This window comes from Podarcis pityusensis (assembly GCF_964106645.2).
Source record: "Podarcis pityusensis genome assembly, chromosome: Z".
NCBI classification, from domain to species: Eukaryota; Metazoa; Chordata; class Lepidosauria; order Squamata; family Lacertidae; genus Podarcis; species Podarcis pityusensis.
This window is the reverse complement of record NC_138044.1, coordinates 8562291-8579366: the sequence shown is the minus strand read 5'-3', so window position 1 is coordinate 8579366 and position 17076 is coordinate 8562291. Positions and strand designations below refer to the sequence as shown.

Sequence of the window (17076 nt, the reverse complement as noted above, 5' to 3'; positions counted from 1 at the left end):
TCGAGGAAAGAAATGGAGCTTTGTATTACAAAGGGGCACTGTATATCCCTGAAGGAGACTTAAGGGGGAGGGTACTCAAGCAGTTGCACGACAGCCCCACGGCGGGGCATTTTGGACAACACAAAACCATGTGGTTGGTCACCAGGGAATTTTGGTGGCCTAAGGTGAGGGAAGATGTACGGGAGTATGTAAGAGGGTGTGAGCAATGCCAGCGAGCCAAAGGGGAGAGGCGGGCACCGGCGGGGCTATTAGAACCCTTACCAACCCCAGAACGACCTTGGGAGGCAGTGTCGATAGATTTTATGACTGATCTGCCGAAGTCCAAGGGGAAAACAGCCATCATGGTGGTGGTAGACCTACTAACAAAGATGTGCCACTTTGTAGCTTGCTCGCATGCAGTCACGGCGGAAGAGACAGCGAAGTTATTTGTAGAACACATTTTTAGGTTGCACGGGGTGCCATTGAGGGTGGTCTCAGACCGAGGAAAACAATTTACTTCCAGGTTCTGGAGGAAGCTCATGAGCTTACTGCAGGTGGAGGTCAACTTTTCGACTGCCCGGCACCCTGAAACCAACGGGCAGGCGGAAAGAGCAAACGGTGTCCTCCAGCAATACCTGAGGTGTTATGTCAATGACAGAGAGAATGACTGGGTAGAAAAGTTGGCGCTGGCGGAATTTGCCTACAACAATGCCGAGAATGTGTCCACAGGGATGAGCCCCTTCTTGGCTAATTATGGGTGTCATCCCAGGGGTTTCCCAGGGGGAGAAGGGGAGAGATGGAGCGTCCCGGCAGCCGAGCATTTTGTAGAAGAAATGGAAGCAATCCATCGTCAGCTCCAACTCAACTTAGAAAGGGCGAAGGAAGAATACAAGAGGCAGGCAGACAAGAACCGAAGGGAAGGTGAAACCATAAGGGTGGGAGATAGGGTGTGGCTGTCAACCCAAGGGTTGCCGTTCAAAGGAGGTTGTAAGAAATTAAGACCCAGGAGATTGGGTCCCTTTGAGGTCATTCAACAGGTCAACCCAGTGGCTTTCAGGCTCCGGTTACCCAACCACATGAAACTGCACCCAGTATTTCACAGGTCGTTACTGTCACCGTATGAGGGGGGACGAGAAGGGATGGCCACTCGGGGACCGGTCATAGAAGAAAGGGAATGCAGCAGCCATGTGGCAGAAATCCTCGACGCCAGGTGGAAGGGGGATCAGGTGGAGTATTTGGTAGCGTGGGAAGGAGAACCGGAGTCAGAAAACACTTGGGTAATGGCAGAAGATATCAATGACGAGGTATTGATAGAAACGTTCCATCAAAGGTTCCCAAGGAAACCTCAGCCTGTGGAGAGGTTCCGGAGGGAATACTTTGGGACCACCGATGAGGAGGAGGAGTTGGAAGGATTCTCGGACTCGGAAGGGGAAGGGGAGATGGACTCTGAGGAGGAGGAGTACTTCGAGACCAGGAACCGCAACAGGTGGAGAGAAGTGTTCGGGACATCGGAAGATGAAGGAAGTTCATTCCGGGGTTTTGCCTCCTCACCGCCCGTAGAGGAGGGGGCGAGAGGGGATGAAGGGGGCCCTGGAGGGGAGGTGGATGTCAGGGAACTGCCATCGGAAGGAAGGGAAGTGAAAGGGCTCACACAGGTTGGGAGAGACTCAGCAGCTGAAGAGGGAACCAGTAGGGGGAGAGGAGCTGAGCTGAGGGAAAGTGAGCTGGAGGGATGGCTCAGAGACACTTCCAGCGAAAACAGTGGGGAGGTTTCAGGACCTCCTGTAGGGACACCCACTCCTCGCCGGAAACTGTCACGCAGAGAGTCCAGAAGACGTGTTTCCGTTAAGGAGCTTTTATGTTGGAAGCGATTACGAAAGCAACCACTGTCGGAATCTGCCAGCGACTGAAGGAGCCATGTTTAAGGGGCTCCGTTACAGACAGAGGTTTGCAAACTTGACCAAACTCTGAGGGACTAGGATTTTACACACAAGCAGCTCATCGTCCCTTCACAGATAGCACTAGAACTAGCCTGTTGTGGAAAGGTAATTTTTTAAATTTGTTGCTCCATACACTGCAAGAATATATGCCATGGAAACATTCTTGAACATATTTTACCTGCTGAGTTGCAGACAGTGGCGTAGCGTGGGGGTTGCAGGGGGGGCCGGCTGCACCGGGCGCAACATCTGGGGGGGCGCGCTCGCACTCGCAGCTCTCTGCCCCTACTAAAATCCACGGGTTAGGGGGCGCAAATTACTTGCCTTGCCCCGGGTGCTGACAACCCACGCTACGCCACTGGTTGCAGATGTGATTTGGCATTTAGATCAAAGGTTCCCATAGTGGGCACTTGCATACCTGGGGGGTGGGAATGCAGTGGGAATACCTAAGGGAGTGTTAAGAGGCAAGGGGGTGGCAGTAGAGTGCTGGAGGTGTAAATGGCTGTCAGGTTTAGAAAAGCTGATATCACTAGATCACGTTCACCAGTTTTGTCGAACTAGTTAATTAAACTAAGTATTAACTGGATTTTTAATAGTGTGCAGTTAATTGTTAATGTATTGAATGTTATTGTGTTGTTATCTTATGTACTGGGTTGTGCAAACCACTTTTTATAGGGTAGGTGGCAACAACTTTGGCCCCAAAAGTACAAAGACACAACTGCTGCTGAGGTTGCAAAGATGGGGTAGATACTGTTGCTTTATGGGAGGTCATTCTCCACACACTGAAACAGGAAAAATCTATGCCTGACCATGGAACAATCCAATGTACTAATGGTGAACTCTTTTTCCTTATGCAGCCAAGGCAACTGTAACATCCATGCTCAAGAGAGAGGTCCTGGATAGATAAGGGGAACGGCAAAGTTTGCAAAGGCTAGGAAAAGAGGAAATTCATGCTTGTATTTAAGTATGTATGGACACCTCAGAACCACAAGCAGTTCATTTTTCTTAAGGGTCAGCTCAGTTTTACCCAACTTGGCACCTTTCTTGATGTTTTGGACTATAACTCCCATCAAGCCCAACTGACAAGACTGACAGGATCTGTAGTCCAAAATGTCAAGGTCTCCAGGTTAGGGAAGATGTCAGTTCATTGCTTTCCTATTAGGGGATGCTGCCTTGATGTGTCCTAAAGCTAGCTGCAGAATATAGGAAGGCAACGTTAAGGCCACCCCAAATGCTAAATTAAATTAAAATGTGGATGCCAGTCATAAAATAGTGTGAGCATGCCCCCTTGCCACCGCCCCCATCAATGGGGGAAAGGGACCTCCACCAAACACCTCCACACTTGCTCCCAGGGAGAAGCTCTTTGCACCTCTCCTCTGTTCAGGATGAAAGGGAGGAAGGGTGCCTAGTCCTGGCACCCAAGGAAATATTGGTGTGTTCAACACAGGAGAGGCTGAGCAAGTACAAAAATGAGCTGAGCAGGAGCAGCATCTCTTATGCACTGTGTATTTTTGAATGGGTATTTACTGAGACCATTCACAGGTGCCATAGGAGACACTGGTGGGCCCACCGGTGCCTTCAGGAATCATGTTGGCTACCCCCGGCATATAGCATACTATACAGAAGGGCTCCAGTGCTCACTGCCCACCTTCTCTGGTCTTTGCATCACCCACCTTTTTCTCGTCCCCTTCTTGCAGAAGTTGGAGGTGGCTCCTTTTCTCACTGTCCTTGTGCAGAGAACTGCTCTGGTGTTGGGGCAGGCCAGTTGGTGGAGAGACGCTCCGCCCCTGGGGGTCCACCCAGGTATAGATGTGGTTGGTAACATAGCCTCCAGGGATCCGCCCCACTGAGTGGACAGAGAGGTTCAGCTTCTTTGAGCCCTTGAGTGCCTGGAAACATTGAGGAAGAAATGGACACCAAGGTCCTCAATGAGACAGGAGGCAATTTAAGGAAAGCAGAACTCCAATACCAATCAGGGGTCAAGCCCAGTTCTAGGAATGCTAAAAGTCTGCAGTTCAACCCCAGGAATCTCCATTAACAGAAAAACCTACAGTAAGGGTGGGGAGCCTGCACCCCTCCAGACTAGGTTAGACTCTAACTCCAATGATCATTAGCAAGCACAGTCAGTGTCAGGGATGATGGGAGTTGTAGTCCCAAAACATCTGGAGGACCATAGGTTCCCAAGCACTCATGTATATCCTACTGGAGTAGATGAATCAAGGAGTGGCTTGCAGAAGCTTCAGACGTTCATATAGCCTTAGGAGGAATCATAGATCTGAAACAGAATCCTTGCTTTGAGTTCAGAAAGCCTCGGGGTCAGTTCCCATAATTTCCAATTGAAAGGATCTCAAAAAGTGAGGGCAAAGACTTAATTTTACCCTCTTATGGTATTTACATATTATATTTGAGTAAGTACATTCAAATCAACAGGAGGACTATCAGAACTGGGCAAGGAAAATGGCCCTGCTTCCACAGAGATTCTTCTATTCGCACAACCATTTCCCCAACACCCTTCCATTAGGGTTGTGCACCTGAACTGATATGAGGCCCAGACCCGCCCCCTTAGCCTAGGCAGGACTATCCCAGGGAACTTCCAACACAGGTCTGGCACTGAATTAACTGAGGGAACAGGTATACCCAGCATAGCTCCTTCTTCCCATCCAGTGCCCCATTCCTTGACAGCCCCCAATTTTTCTGGAAGGTCCAGACTCACTTGGGATGACCCATGGCTACCTCCACCCAACTCACCAAGCCTGTTTCTACCCAAATCAGCCCATTTAAGTTTGGTGGTTTAGGCAAATTAGATATACAGTCCTAATTTTTAAAATGCTAGCCTCTATTTATGCTATGCTCATATGTTTGAGGTTCCAGTGCTGTCTCTAAACCTAAACTAAAGCCAGGTCGCACTGCCCTAGAACTTTTTGCTGCTTGGGGGAGATGCAAATCTTTATCTAGTTACAGGAAGTACTCTTTTCTTTGATGCCTGTTTCCTGGGACTGCTGCCTGACTACTTTCATTGTTCCATTCTCAACAGAACACTTAACCAGGATTCTAAATGCACTGCAATCATTTCTGAATCAGTTACAGATGGGTAGCCGTGTTGGTCTGCCATAGTCGAAATAAAAAAATTCCTTCCTGTAGCACCTTAAAGACCAACTAAGTTAGTTCTTGGTATAAGCTTTCGTGTGCATGCACACTTCTTCTGAAGAAGTGTGCATGCACACGAAAGCTTATACCAAGAACTAACTTAGTTGGTCTTTAAGGTGCTACAGGAAGGAATTTTTTTATTTCTGAATCAATGAGACTTATCAGTCAGCAAAGGATGCATTTAAGGACATAATTAGGAATTCTAATGAAAGGGACTCAAGATGGCTGGGTATTGGCAAGACTGTACCCCTGCCCTCCCTGGTAGAAAGCATTTTTTTAAAAAAATGACGTTCTTTTGCAAATATTCTTCTTCTTCTTAAAAAATGCTGTCCTCCACAAGGGCATCATAACCATCTTCAGATTGCACCTGCAAATGCACAGAGGCCTCCTTCGCACATAGCGCTAATGACGTGAGTGAGGAAGTGAGCTGCTTTAGAGGGAAGAAATTGTGGCTGCTCATTCCTCTCCTGCTTCTGCTGCATTACTGGGAGCTAACGTGACATCTGAACCACAATTCCCTGTTTGTCTCCCTCAGACAAAACATAGGCGGTAAGCCAAGAACAGACCTTGGTTACAGCTTGTGGTTTGTCTGAAGTGAGAGAAACCACAAACCTGGGTTCAGATTTAACACTGGGATAGGGTTGCCACCTATACATCATTTTCATATAATTTTCTATCAAGGTATAACATGCAGTAAATTTTAAATCTACTTTCCAAAGTCTCCCCCATGCAATCATTTCTTTGTTGTGCCCTAGATCTTTGGCCCAATGTATCACTGCTGACTTCACCATCTCATCTTTTGTTTCCCATTCTAACAGCAGTTTCTACAATTTCGATATTAGTTTATCGTTATTTTCCAACAACCTCATTTCAAAGTCAGACCTTTGTCATTAAAACTGGTGAACACATCTTTTTAAACAATTTTAAACAATATGATGGTATTGCAACCAGCTTGTCATGTAATTCTGTATTTCGTCCTATTTTTTTAGTTTCCGTCTACCTCCCACAGAGATACGTATATCTTTATAGGTACCTCAACCCACCTGGATATTGGTGGTTTTGTTGTTGTTTGAGCACTTGCCTCTATAGGAGAACGCCATAATAGAGTTTTCCTTTCTAATAATTTTTTTGTACCTGGATCAAACTCCTGAAATACTTCTCTGAATACAATGGTCCACAAATTCCTTATTTACCCTTAACTTTTTCATACCAAAGATACGCATGCCATCTGTATCGTCTTCCAAATCCTTACATACCCTTCCAAATCAAACAGTCTTGCATTTTTTAAAGATATCCACTCTTTTGGCCATATAAAACAGGCCGCTTCATATTACAGTTTTAAATCTGGCAGCGAGAACTTCCCTTTTCCTTTAAGGACTGTTAATATTATAAATTAATCCTCGGTTATCCCCTTGCCAGATAAAATCAGATATCTCCTTTTGCCATTGTTTGAAGCAGCTCATATTACCAATAATCAGTATAATTTGAAATAAAAATAGCATATTTGGTATTACATTTATCTTAACAGCTAAGATCATTCCTAGTACAGTGGTACCTCTAGTTATGAACTTAATTCGTTCCGGAGGTCTGTTCTTAACCTGAAACTGTGCTTAACTAGAGGCATGCTTTCGCTAATGGGGCCTCTTGCTGCTGCTGCGCCGCCGGCACATGATTTCCGTTCTCATCCTGGGGCAAAGTTCTCAACTCGAGATAACTCTTCCAGGTTAGCAGAGTTTGTAACCTGAAGCGCTTGTAACCTGAGGCGTTTGTAACTTGAGGTACCACTGTTATGGGATTTTCATCCTTCCCCATCTTGATAAGTCTTGTTTCACCTCATTCCATACTTTAACATAGTTATTCTGAAAATACAATGAATTTTTATTTGTTAACCAAATATTTCACCTTTTTCTCCACACTAATACCCATTTTGCTTTTGTAGACCCTTTTTCTCTTCATGCATCAGATTTTTTTGCCAGAATTCATGTAAAGATCTGCTAGGTCTCCAAATTGTTTTATCTCCCTTAATACTATCTTCATATTATCCAAAGGATTATCAGCAAATAGTACTACATAATCTGTAAAGGCCATAAATCTATATATCTGATGTCCAACTCAAACCTTACCAATTTCTTCATTTTCTCTTATACTTCTGCACAAAGTTTCCCATACCAGAATAAACAATAAAGGTGATAGTGGGCAGCTGTTTTGAGGTTTCTTTTCCCACTCCTAAATATTTTTTAGTACTTCTGCAATTGTTAGGGTTTCCCCAAGTGTGCTGACGCTTCCTCTTGTTTTTACTAAGTGACCCTGTTATGGCTACATTCCTGTCAACACTCAGCAGCTGAGTTTGCTATTAATGGGAGAGAGGCATGCATGCATGCATATATTGATGTTTCTCAAGGCTGCAGGTTCAATTCCTGTATGGCACAGCTGCCTATTCCTGCATTGCAGGGGGCTGGACTAGATGACCCCCAGGGTCCCTTCCAGCTCTACAAGTCTATGATTCCATGGGCTGTAGAGTCAGAGAGAAGGAAGGAAAGCAAACCAGTCAACAAGCTACTCCAGGCATGGGCAAACTCAGCCCTCCAGCTGTTTTTGGCCTACAAATCCCATCATCCCTAGCTAACAGGACCAGTGGTCAGGGGTGATGGGAATTGTAGTCCCAGAACATCTGGAGGGCCGAGTTTGCCCATGCCTGAGCTACTTCTTCTTATTCACTTCACCACTGCCTCCAAGCTGAGCTCATTATTTTTATTTGCTTACCTCTACTAAATAGCCCTTTAATTTCTCATGCTAAACCAGCCCTACCCACTCCCTATACTGTATAGAGTAGAATGGCAATTAGATGTGAAAAAACGAGGCCTGTTTTTCAGAATGCTTTTACTTAGGGTTTTTGTAAGGTAGCAAGTTAAACAGCTGGGAAATTTATTTATTTATTACTTTTTTTTAGAAAAAAACGTAATTTGAGATAATATTTGAGATAATTGCATCCACCTTTACATATTTAAAACTGCTTCCCTAACCAATCCTTATCAATTTTGTATCATTTGGTTCAGATTCTAGCCAATTTCACAGGGTTGTTGTGAGGATTAAATGGGGAGGAGGAGAACTATGTCCACCACCTTGATCACCTTGGCAAAAGAGGTAGGATATACCGTAAATGTAACAAATAAATAAATAATATTTTGGGGCAAAATAGTTGGTCACCTCGAGAACAAGATTCTGGATTAGATAATCATTCCCCCTGATCAAGCAGCACCCATCTTATGTTCTTATTTCTGACCATGTGTAGTTCCACTTGGGGGTGGAGGGTGATGGCATACAGGACCCTATTTAGTTCCAGCATCTGGAGAACAGCTTAGAGTGACAGCAAAGTATGAAACCCACTTTACTTATCAGATGGAAAAGGGTAAGAAAAGGAAGGAAGAGGAGGACATATCTGCAGGTCATTTTCTTAGCCATTGAACAGTGTGCTCCACATTCTTAGTGAAAAATAGCTGCAGGAGGAAAAGGTCAAAAGGAATGGCTCCAATTTATGCTTGGCCACAAATATTCCTGTGGCTGTGTGGTACACATCACCCTGAGCAAATATGCTGGCCATCAACCTCTCTCTCATAACCCCAAATCCCCTGTGGGCACCTCTCATTTTGATGCCAAGTGGGGTGTGTGTGAAATGCTGAGTATAGGAGTAAGAAAGTTAAGCTTTATAGCCGTGGGTCTGACACATTGAGGAGGGTAGTCTAGCAACAGAAAATACGCAGGAAGGAAAGCCAGTGTAACTGCATTAAGGCTATAGCTTACTGGTACAGTATCTGCTTTCGTAGAATCATAGAACTGCAGAGGTGTAAGAACCCTAAGGGTAATCTAGTCCCACCCCCTACAATGTTTTGGGAGATACCATAGCTCAGTGGTGGAGCATCTGCTATGTGTGCAGAAGGTTGCAGTCCAATAAATAGCATCTTAAGCCAAGAGAATGGACTAGCAGGTGATGGCAAAGATTCTCCAGCTGAGATCATGAAGAACTGCTGTAGGGTAGAATTGGAGTAGCCCTCCAAATGTTGTTGCACTCTAACTTCCACCAAAATCCAGCCAATATGGACAGTAGTCCCGGATGTTCAGAAATGGAGTCTAAGAACATCTGAAGGACAACAGGCTGGCTACACTTGGACTGAGCAAGAGGGGTGAAATTAGTCTGGCCTGATACAAGGCAGCTCCCTACTTTCCTACAGCTGCACTGGCTTCCGCTGGAGTACAAGATAAGGTTTAAGGTTCTGGTTTTAACCTTTAAAGCCCAATCCGGCCTAGGACCCTCGTACCTACGGGACCGCCTCTCTGGTATGTCCCATGGAGGACCTTACGGTCTTCAAATAAAAACATCTTGAAGATCCCGGGCCACAGGGAGGTTAGGCTGGCCTCAACCAGAGCCAGGGCTTTTTTGGCGGTGGCCCCAATCTGGTGGAATGCTCTGTCACAAGAGACTATGCCCTGCGGGACTTGACATCTTTCTGTAGGGCCTGCAAGACAGAGCTGTTCCATCAGGCCTTTGGCCAAGGCACAGTCTGACCCCCCTCCTTCTGTAATCAAAGAAAGACTGGGTTGCTCCAGCCACTCAGGGAAGCTTCCAACACATATAAAAACATAATAAAACATTAAACCTTAAAAAGCTTCCCTGCCTTCAGATGCTGCTGAAGTGATTATCACTTTGGTTGCCTAACTCAAAGCAGATTTGTATTGCTGGCGGTTCAGATCCCCTGTAGTGCAGCCTGGAAAACACCAAGACAATGAGGGACACATATGAGATGTCAAGTTACATATTGCTGATTCCAATAAAGAAACCCCTTAGTGCTCTCTGGAAAACATTTTTGGATGAAAAGTGCAACCTTAATGCAATTTCTTTCTAACCGATAGACTAGTGCAGGGACGTCCAACTTCCAAGAGACTGCGATCTCCCACTATAAATAAACTGGCAGTGATCTACCCATTGAATTGACCAGAGTTGTTGAGCTTTTTTGGGGGGAGGATGAGCCAAAGTTGTTGAGCTTTTGGGGGAGGGGAGGCTTCAGCAGAGTTGTTGAGCTTATTTTGGAAAGGAAGACCCATAGTTGTTGAGCATGCTAAATGGCACCCATGGCCCCAGGCACCCACGGTTGTGGGGCCAAGTTGGGACTCCTGGCATGAAGGTATTTCACCTCAGTAATGAGACTTGCTGCCTCCCAGCACCACCCAGGGGTGCAAGTGTGCCTGTGTGCATAACAAAGCATTGCACTCCTCCACCAGGAGCATCTATCCGGTTTGCAAACCCTCCTTCTATATACAGCCTCCCCTTCATAAATAGCAAGTTGTCTGCTAATTGATTATAATCACCAGGATGTACAGTTAGGAGTAATGAGAGCCAAAGAAGCAGGAGCCAGTGAGATTTCAAAAGGGCGATCAATCCTTTCCTAATGCAATCATTTAATTATCTTCAAGTCTAGTATGATTTAAGTAAATTGCCTCATTTTTCTGAAAGAAAGAGGAGTTGGAAGCTGGGAATGGGAGAGGAAGAGAAGGAAAGTACACTTTTAGAATAGCATTCTTTCCTCGCTTTAACTTTGCTGAGTCATAAATAGAAATAGACTGACAGAGAACAGCTTGGGGCTCTATTAAATTGATTTGCAATACAGCATTTTATTAGCTGCAATCAATGACTGTGACATACGCCATCCTTCACATAGATCCATTTATGTCAATAACTGCTCCCACTAGTCGGTGTCAAGCCACAGCAATGGAATGCAACCCAGTGGCATAACAGAACTGGCCAGTCCTTTTTCCAGAGCAGGTTCCTAATTGTATGCTCTCCACCCCCTCAATGGGACACACAACACATGTTTTAAATCATCGTTGTGAAGTTATAGGCAACTTTGGGAAAGGAGCTGGCAACATATGAGTTTTCCCTTGTAACAAGTAAAATTGGGGGATAAGAGGGTGTGTGGCAACAGTATGGTCACATCCACCCTGTATATTTAAAGGTTTCTTATATCTCCCCCCAGGGAATCCTGGGAACTGCAGTTTGTTGAGAGTGCTGACCTCACAAACCTACCTTTCTGAGCAACCTTAACAAATTAAACCTGCCAGGATTTTCCATGACTGCTGAGGTGATATCATAGTGCTTTTGATGCACAATGTGGATATGAGCTATCATAGAACCCTAGAGCAGGAGGAGCTTTAGGGTGTGTGTGCCATGTGGGTCATCTAGTCCCAGCCTTGTGGTGCTTTGCAGTTAGTTTAGACTGCAATTCCAATCACTGATACATCACTGACCATGATGAGAGCTGAAGTCATAAGAGCATAATAAGAGCCTGATGAATCTTGTCCAGCATCCTGTTCTCACAGAGGTCAACCAGAAGCCTCAATGAGTAGCTCTGTGGAAGCAGAACATAACCATCATGGCTAGTAACCATTGATAGTCTTTAGCTCCATGAATTTGTGCAATCCTCTTTTAAGCTGGTGCTTGTCACTGCCTCCTGATTTTTGATCCAAAAGTTGTTGTTTTAGAACAGATTTGGCTCAGCATTTGTCAACATGTCAGTATGTTACTTGCCTTTTGCTGCTCATGTTGCTTTCTCTGCCCACCCTTTTCTCCACACCCTGGTTTCAGTATTGCTGAGGGACAGGGAAATCTCTCCATTTTGGTTTCTCGTTTTTTCCACTTTACCACTGTATATGTATTTTTGTACAAATTACTTGGCATTGCAAAATTCAGTGAAGTGACACTTTTGAAGGATGACTGTGTGTTGCTAGGGTTCTAGCCAACTAAAATTTACTCACAGGTAGACCTATTGGGTTGCATACAAATAGGTTTACACAGAATTGTAGAGTGGCGCTGTGGGTTAAACCACAGAGCCTAGGGCTTGCCGATCAGAAGGTTGGCGGTTCGAATCCCCATGACGGGGTGAGCTCCTGTTGCTTGGTCCCTGCTCCTGCCAACCTAGCAGTTCGAAAGCAGGTCAAAGTGCAAGTAGATAAATAGGTACCGATCCAGCAGGAAGGTAAACAGTGTTTCCGTGTGCTGCTCTGGTTTGCCAGAAGCAGCTTAGTCATGCTGGCCACATGGCACGGAAGCTGTACACCGGCTCCCTTGGCCAATAAAGCGAGATGAGCACCGCAACCCCAGAGTTGTCCACGACTGGACCTAATGGTCAGGGGCCCCTTTACCTTTACCTAGATCTATTGGGTTGCATACAAGTAGGTTTACACAGAATTGTAGAGTTGGAAGGGATCCAAGGATCATCTAGTAGTCCAACCCCATGCAATGCAGGAATCATAAAGATTTCCTGACACATGGCCATCCAACCTATTTTTAAACATAAAAGGAAGGAGAGTTCACCATCTTCTCAGGGAGTCCACTGCCAAACAATTCTCACTGTCAGAGCATTCTTCCTAATGTTCAGTCAGAATCTCATTTCTTGTAATCTGAAACCATTGATTCAAGTCCTACCCCCAAGGGCAGCATAAAGCAAGCTTGTGCCAAGATCCATTTGATGGCCCTTTAGATATTTGAAGATGGCTGTTATATCACCTTGCAGTCTTCTCATCTCTTCTCCAGGCCAAACATGCCCAAATACCTCATAAGGCTTGGTTTTGCTCAGAGTAAAGTCATTGAAGTTGCCTGTGCACACAGCCAGTGTGGTGTAGTGGTTAAGAGCACTGAACCGGGTTTGCGTCTCCGCTCTTCCACATGCAGCTGCTGGGTGACCTTGGGCCAGTCACACTTCTTTGAAGTCTCTCAGCCCCACTCACCTCACAGAGTGTTTGTTGTGGGGGAGGAAGGGAAAGGAGATTGCTAGTCGCTTTGAGACTCCTTTGGGAAGGGATAAAGCGGGATATCAAATCCAAACTCTTCTTCATAATGAAATGAGTAATCTAGCGGCTAGCCCAATTCACTTGGTTGTGGTAATGCTACAGCTATTCACAGTGGGATACAAGGAGCTTTAACTACAGCTCAGCACTTTTGTTTCCCCTTAAAAACCTCTTTGATCTAACCACAATGGACTCTGGAGCACACTATCTATTTGAAGAACGGGACTCACAACAAAAAGGGAGGTAAGCATCCACTTACATTGTGCATAACGATTTCATTCCCACATTACAAGCAACAAAAGGCTTGTGGGAATGAGGAAAAGCTTTCCACTTTGTTCTGCCAGCAACGCCATTCAAACTAAATCACTGACTGAGTGATGGGGCAAGCACAATGAATACACAGGAGGCATCATGGTGCTAGCCTTTTTCAGAATGAAATGTGCATGCAGTGAGAGTACAGTGTGCTTGTTCAATTACTTGCACGCGGCCTGGGTGGCCTTTCTCTGAGATAAAACCCTAGGGCAGAGCTTTCCAAACTTTTTGTGTTGGTGACACACTTTTTAGACATGGTTCATTTTGAAACAGAGCCTCTTGGGCTTGCCGATCAGAAAGTCGGCAGTTTGAATCCCTGCGACGGGATGAGCTCCCATTGCTCAGTCCCTGCTCCTGCCAACCTAGCAGTTCGAAAGCATGCCAGTGCAAGTAGATAAATAGGTACTGCTCCAGCAGAAAGATAAACAGCGTTTCCATGCGCTGCTCTGGTTCACCAGAAGCAGCTTAGTCATGCTCGGCACATGACCCGGAAACTGTCTGTGGACAAACGCCGGCTCCGTCAGCCAGTAAAGCAAGATGAGCGCTGCAACCCCAGAGTCATCAACGACTGGACTTAACGGTCAGCGGTCCTTTAATTTCACTGTACTAGCAAACCAGAGGTTAAATTACCCACTTTCCAGCTCCTGGAGGAGCGCAGGGAGCATTTGCACAACACACCTACACACTGCAGCCGACACACAGTTTGGAAAGCTCTGCCCTAGGTTGTATTTCATGGAGAGAAGAAGAAAAAGTTCTTTGCAAAATATACCCACCTGTTTAGCAGATAATGGGGGGGGGGAGTTGTGCTACAAGACAGGGTGATTCTTTTCTCCCAATCAGAGTGAAGGTATGAACACTATCCTCTCTTTGACTTGGCTTTGTAATGTCATCACATAACCAAATGTAACAGGCTACTTAGTGTTCTGTTATAACTGTCTGCACCAGTGATCTTCGACTTGTTCAGGCCCAAGACCCCCAACTTGAAAAGCGCTTTCACAGACAGATCCCTAGATGGAACCCTTTCTCTGTGCAGCAAGGAACCTTTCCCCTGTCCCAGTCCACTTTCAAGTTGCAGGGAGTCGGGTGAGGATATTGTGGCTTCCCTACTCCCTCCAAGCACTTTCACTTCCTGGTCCCCCAATGGCACTTCTGCATATTAATTTTCAGCAAAATTCCATTCTGGGAGAAATCTAGAAAGTCATCAAAATAGTCTAGAAAGTGAGTTGAATGATCTGCTCCATAGAGAGCGCAGTATAGGAATGTAGGGCATAATGCCTCTGACAGTGGAAGTAAAACATAGCCATTGCTGATCCAAAGCAATTTGGTGCTGTCAAGGGGGTTGTGCTCTGGGACACAAGCCCCGCCTTCCAACTGCATGTTTAATTAGGGTTGAAATATGTAATTGGGAGGGAAGGAGAAGGAGACACAACTGAGTCTCCATTCTCTCCTCTTCTCAAACACATGTTTTAAACCTTAATTAAACACTGTGCAAGGTCTGTGAGTCTGTTTGGGTCCCAGGCCTGGGCTGGGTCAATCATGGATTGTCCCAGGTTGAATTGGGGTCACTCTAAAACAGCAGATCCAAAAACTGATTAAGTGGGGGTGTCCATGCACAGCCCTACAATGTATTAGTCTAACCTCCATATAAGCTTTGTGCAAGCAGATCAAGGCAAATGCTCAACGCGTTGATTTGGAAGAGCCCTTGAACAATCTCTGAGGTCCTTTCCATCTGTGTTGTTCCATGGAATGCTTTGCCCAGCCTTCAAAGCTTTCTTCTTCTTTTTGCATCTGATTGCTTCTGCATTGCCTACGGGTGTTTTTTGTTCTGTTAGAGGAGACAGGTGAACTGTAATGGGTTGAACAACCATGGCACTGTGCCCTCTGGGCCCAATTAAAGAAAGACAGTTAAGAAAAAAGTTTCTCGTAGCAGTGCTGGCAGCAGCAGCAACAGAGCCAGTCTGTAACCTGACTTGGCTGAAGGAAGCAAACAGAAGTAACCATGGATTGAATGGTTGAAATGTTTCAAGAAGGGGAAGCACTGCAGAGAAGTGGGGTGGAGAGTAGGGTTGCTCCAGAACCACTTCCCCATCCAGGGACAACTTTTCCTTGCTGACAGATCTGTGTAATGCCAGACAGGAAAGGCTGTAGTTAGTGGTACAGCATTCATTCTGCATGCAGAAGGTCCTAGGTGTAACCCCTGGTATAATAAAAACATAATAGATAAAAGTAAGTGGGCATAAATAGTATGTGCATAGGAGTACAACCTTTTTTTACACTGAGTGCATCCTAAATTAGAAGCTCGTAAGGCACTGAGGAGACCGGATGAAAACTAGGGCCTCGGGCAAGCATTTTTCATAGTCTTAACTCCTGCATCACCAGCACTGCTGTCACTCAGTAAACCAGGCAGACGAGGCACTATGGTTCAAGAGTGCCCTCCAGCCTCCTTTTGTATCTTAAATACAGTAAGATGACCCCAAAGGCCAATAAGGACACACCAGGTTGCATAAAGCCCTGAAAACCCAGTTAGTCCTGACATGGTATGATAATCATTTTGTGGTAATGCGGAAGTGGGCTTTTTCACCAGTGCTATGGAATGCACTCCCTGCCGAAAAATTAGAGGCCCCCATCTGCACTGGCATTCTGCTGGCCTTTGAAGACCTACCTGTCTACACAGCCATTCCCCTGAACTCTCATCCTGAGCATCCTATTTTTAATTGCTGTGTTATTTTAATGCAATGTAATGGGACTGAGCGTCTTAATTGTGGATGTTTCTATTTTAATTTTAGTGCACCTGGTTTTTATGTTTTACAAACCACCCAGAAGCCTATTTTGGCATTAAGCAGTATAGGGATGAATGGATATGGTTAAGTGAGAGCAGGGGCTTTGAAATTGCTCATTAACAATTAGCAGCACCTGGACAACAGGCTGAGCTGGCACACAGGTCACCTGGTCACATTCTTCCCTGTTATGGTGAGATGTATCTTTAATTTAAATCATAGTGATCATTTCTAATTTCACATAACAAATTCACATTTTAATGCATATCAGTACCATGTCTTACCCTCTCAGCTTTTTGGTATGTGTATTTGATAAAACTCCTGTCTTTTGATGATGTATAAAAGGTTGTCCTAGTTGCCAGTACTACAGATATGATAAATTCTAACAATTTTTTAAAAAATGTCTTAGCTATCAAAGTTGGGCAGGTGCTGCTTGAACCACTTGGTCAATGACCCAAGACTGAAGAGTGCCAGTTAACGTACATTGTCAACAGAGGCAGCTTTGCAATAAAGCAGCATAATTTTCCTGAGTGTTGGGTGGGGGTGGGGATAGGAAGGAGGTAATGAGACTCTTTCAGTCTTTGCAAGGGAGATGAACAAATAACACATTCAGCTGTGAATTATTTCTGCATCATGCAGCAGCTCTATTATCTCTCAAAATGTATTCTAGTGGGGGCTGGGGAAATGACATATTATTTCATCTTATTGTGTGGTTAAGTTGATGTCAAGTCCCTTTCATTTTGCATTGAGAAGTTTTCAATTTTATAAAACGATCAAAGCCAAGAGGAAGAAAGCATATAGAGGGAAAGGAGGGGAGAGGAGGGGTGGTGGAATATAGAAGGGGTAAAGGTGGGCTGGGGGAGTCTTCATTGGCAGTGTGAAATCATCATCATCATCACAATCATTTGCCTTCTACACATGCATCTGAAGGCAATGTACAAAAGAAACAGCTTAAAGAAAACAGCGAAGAACAACACAAAAACCTGCAGATGTATTTAAAACAAAACAACAGCAAAAAGCAATGCAAAATAAACACCCATAGCGTAAGACCCATTGATCCATCTGGGAACAAAAATATCTTCAAT

At 45.0% G+C, this 17076-nt stretch overlaps 1 protein-coding gene across 3 annotated transcripts in view; it reads right to left on the bottom strand.

Annotated features, from left to right (window-relative positions):
* WHRN (whirlin) overlaps positions 1–17076 on the bottom strand; it is a 122550-nt gene that overhangs the window by 79972 nt on the left and 25502 nt on the right. For all 3 annotated transcript variants that reach the window (XM_080990861.1, XM_080990859.1, XM_080990860.1), the window contains exon 2: positions 3590–3805. In XM_080990861.1, the coding sequence (XP_080846987.1) occupies positions 3590–3805 (216 nt within the window). The remainder of the gene's footprint in view (positions 1–3589; positions 3806–17076) is intronic.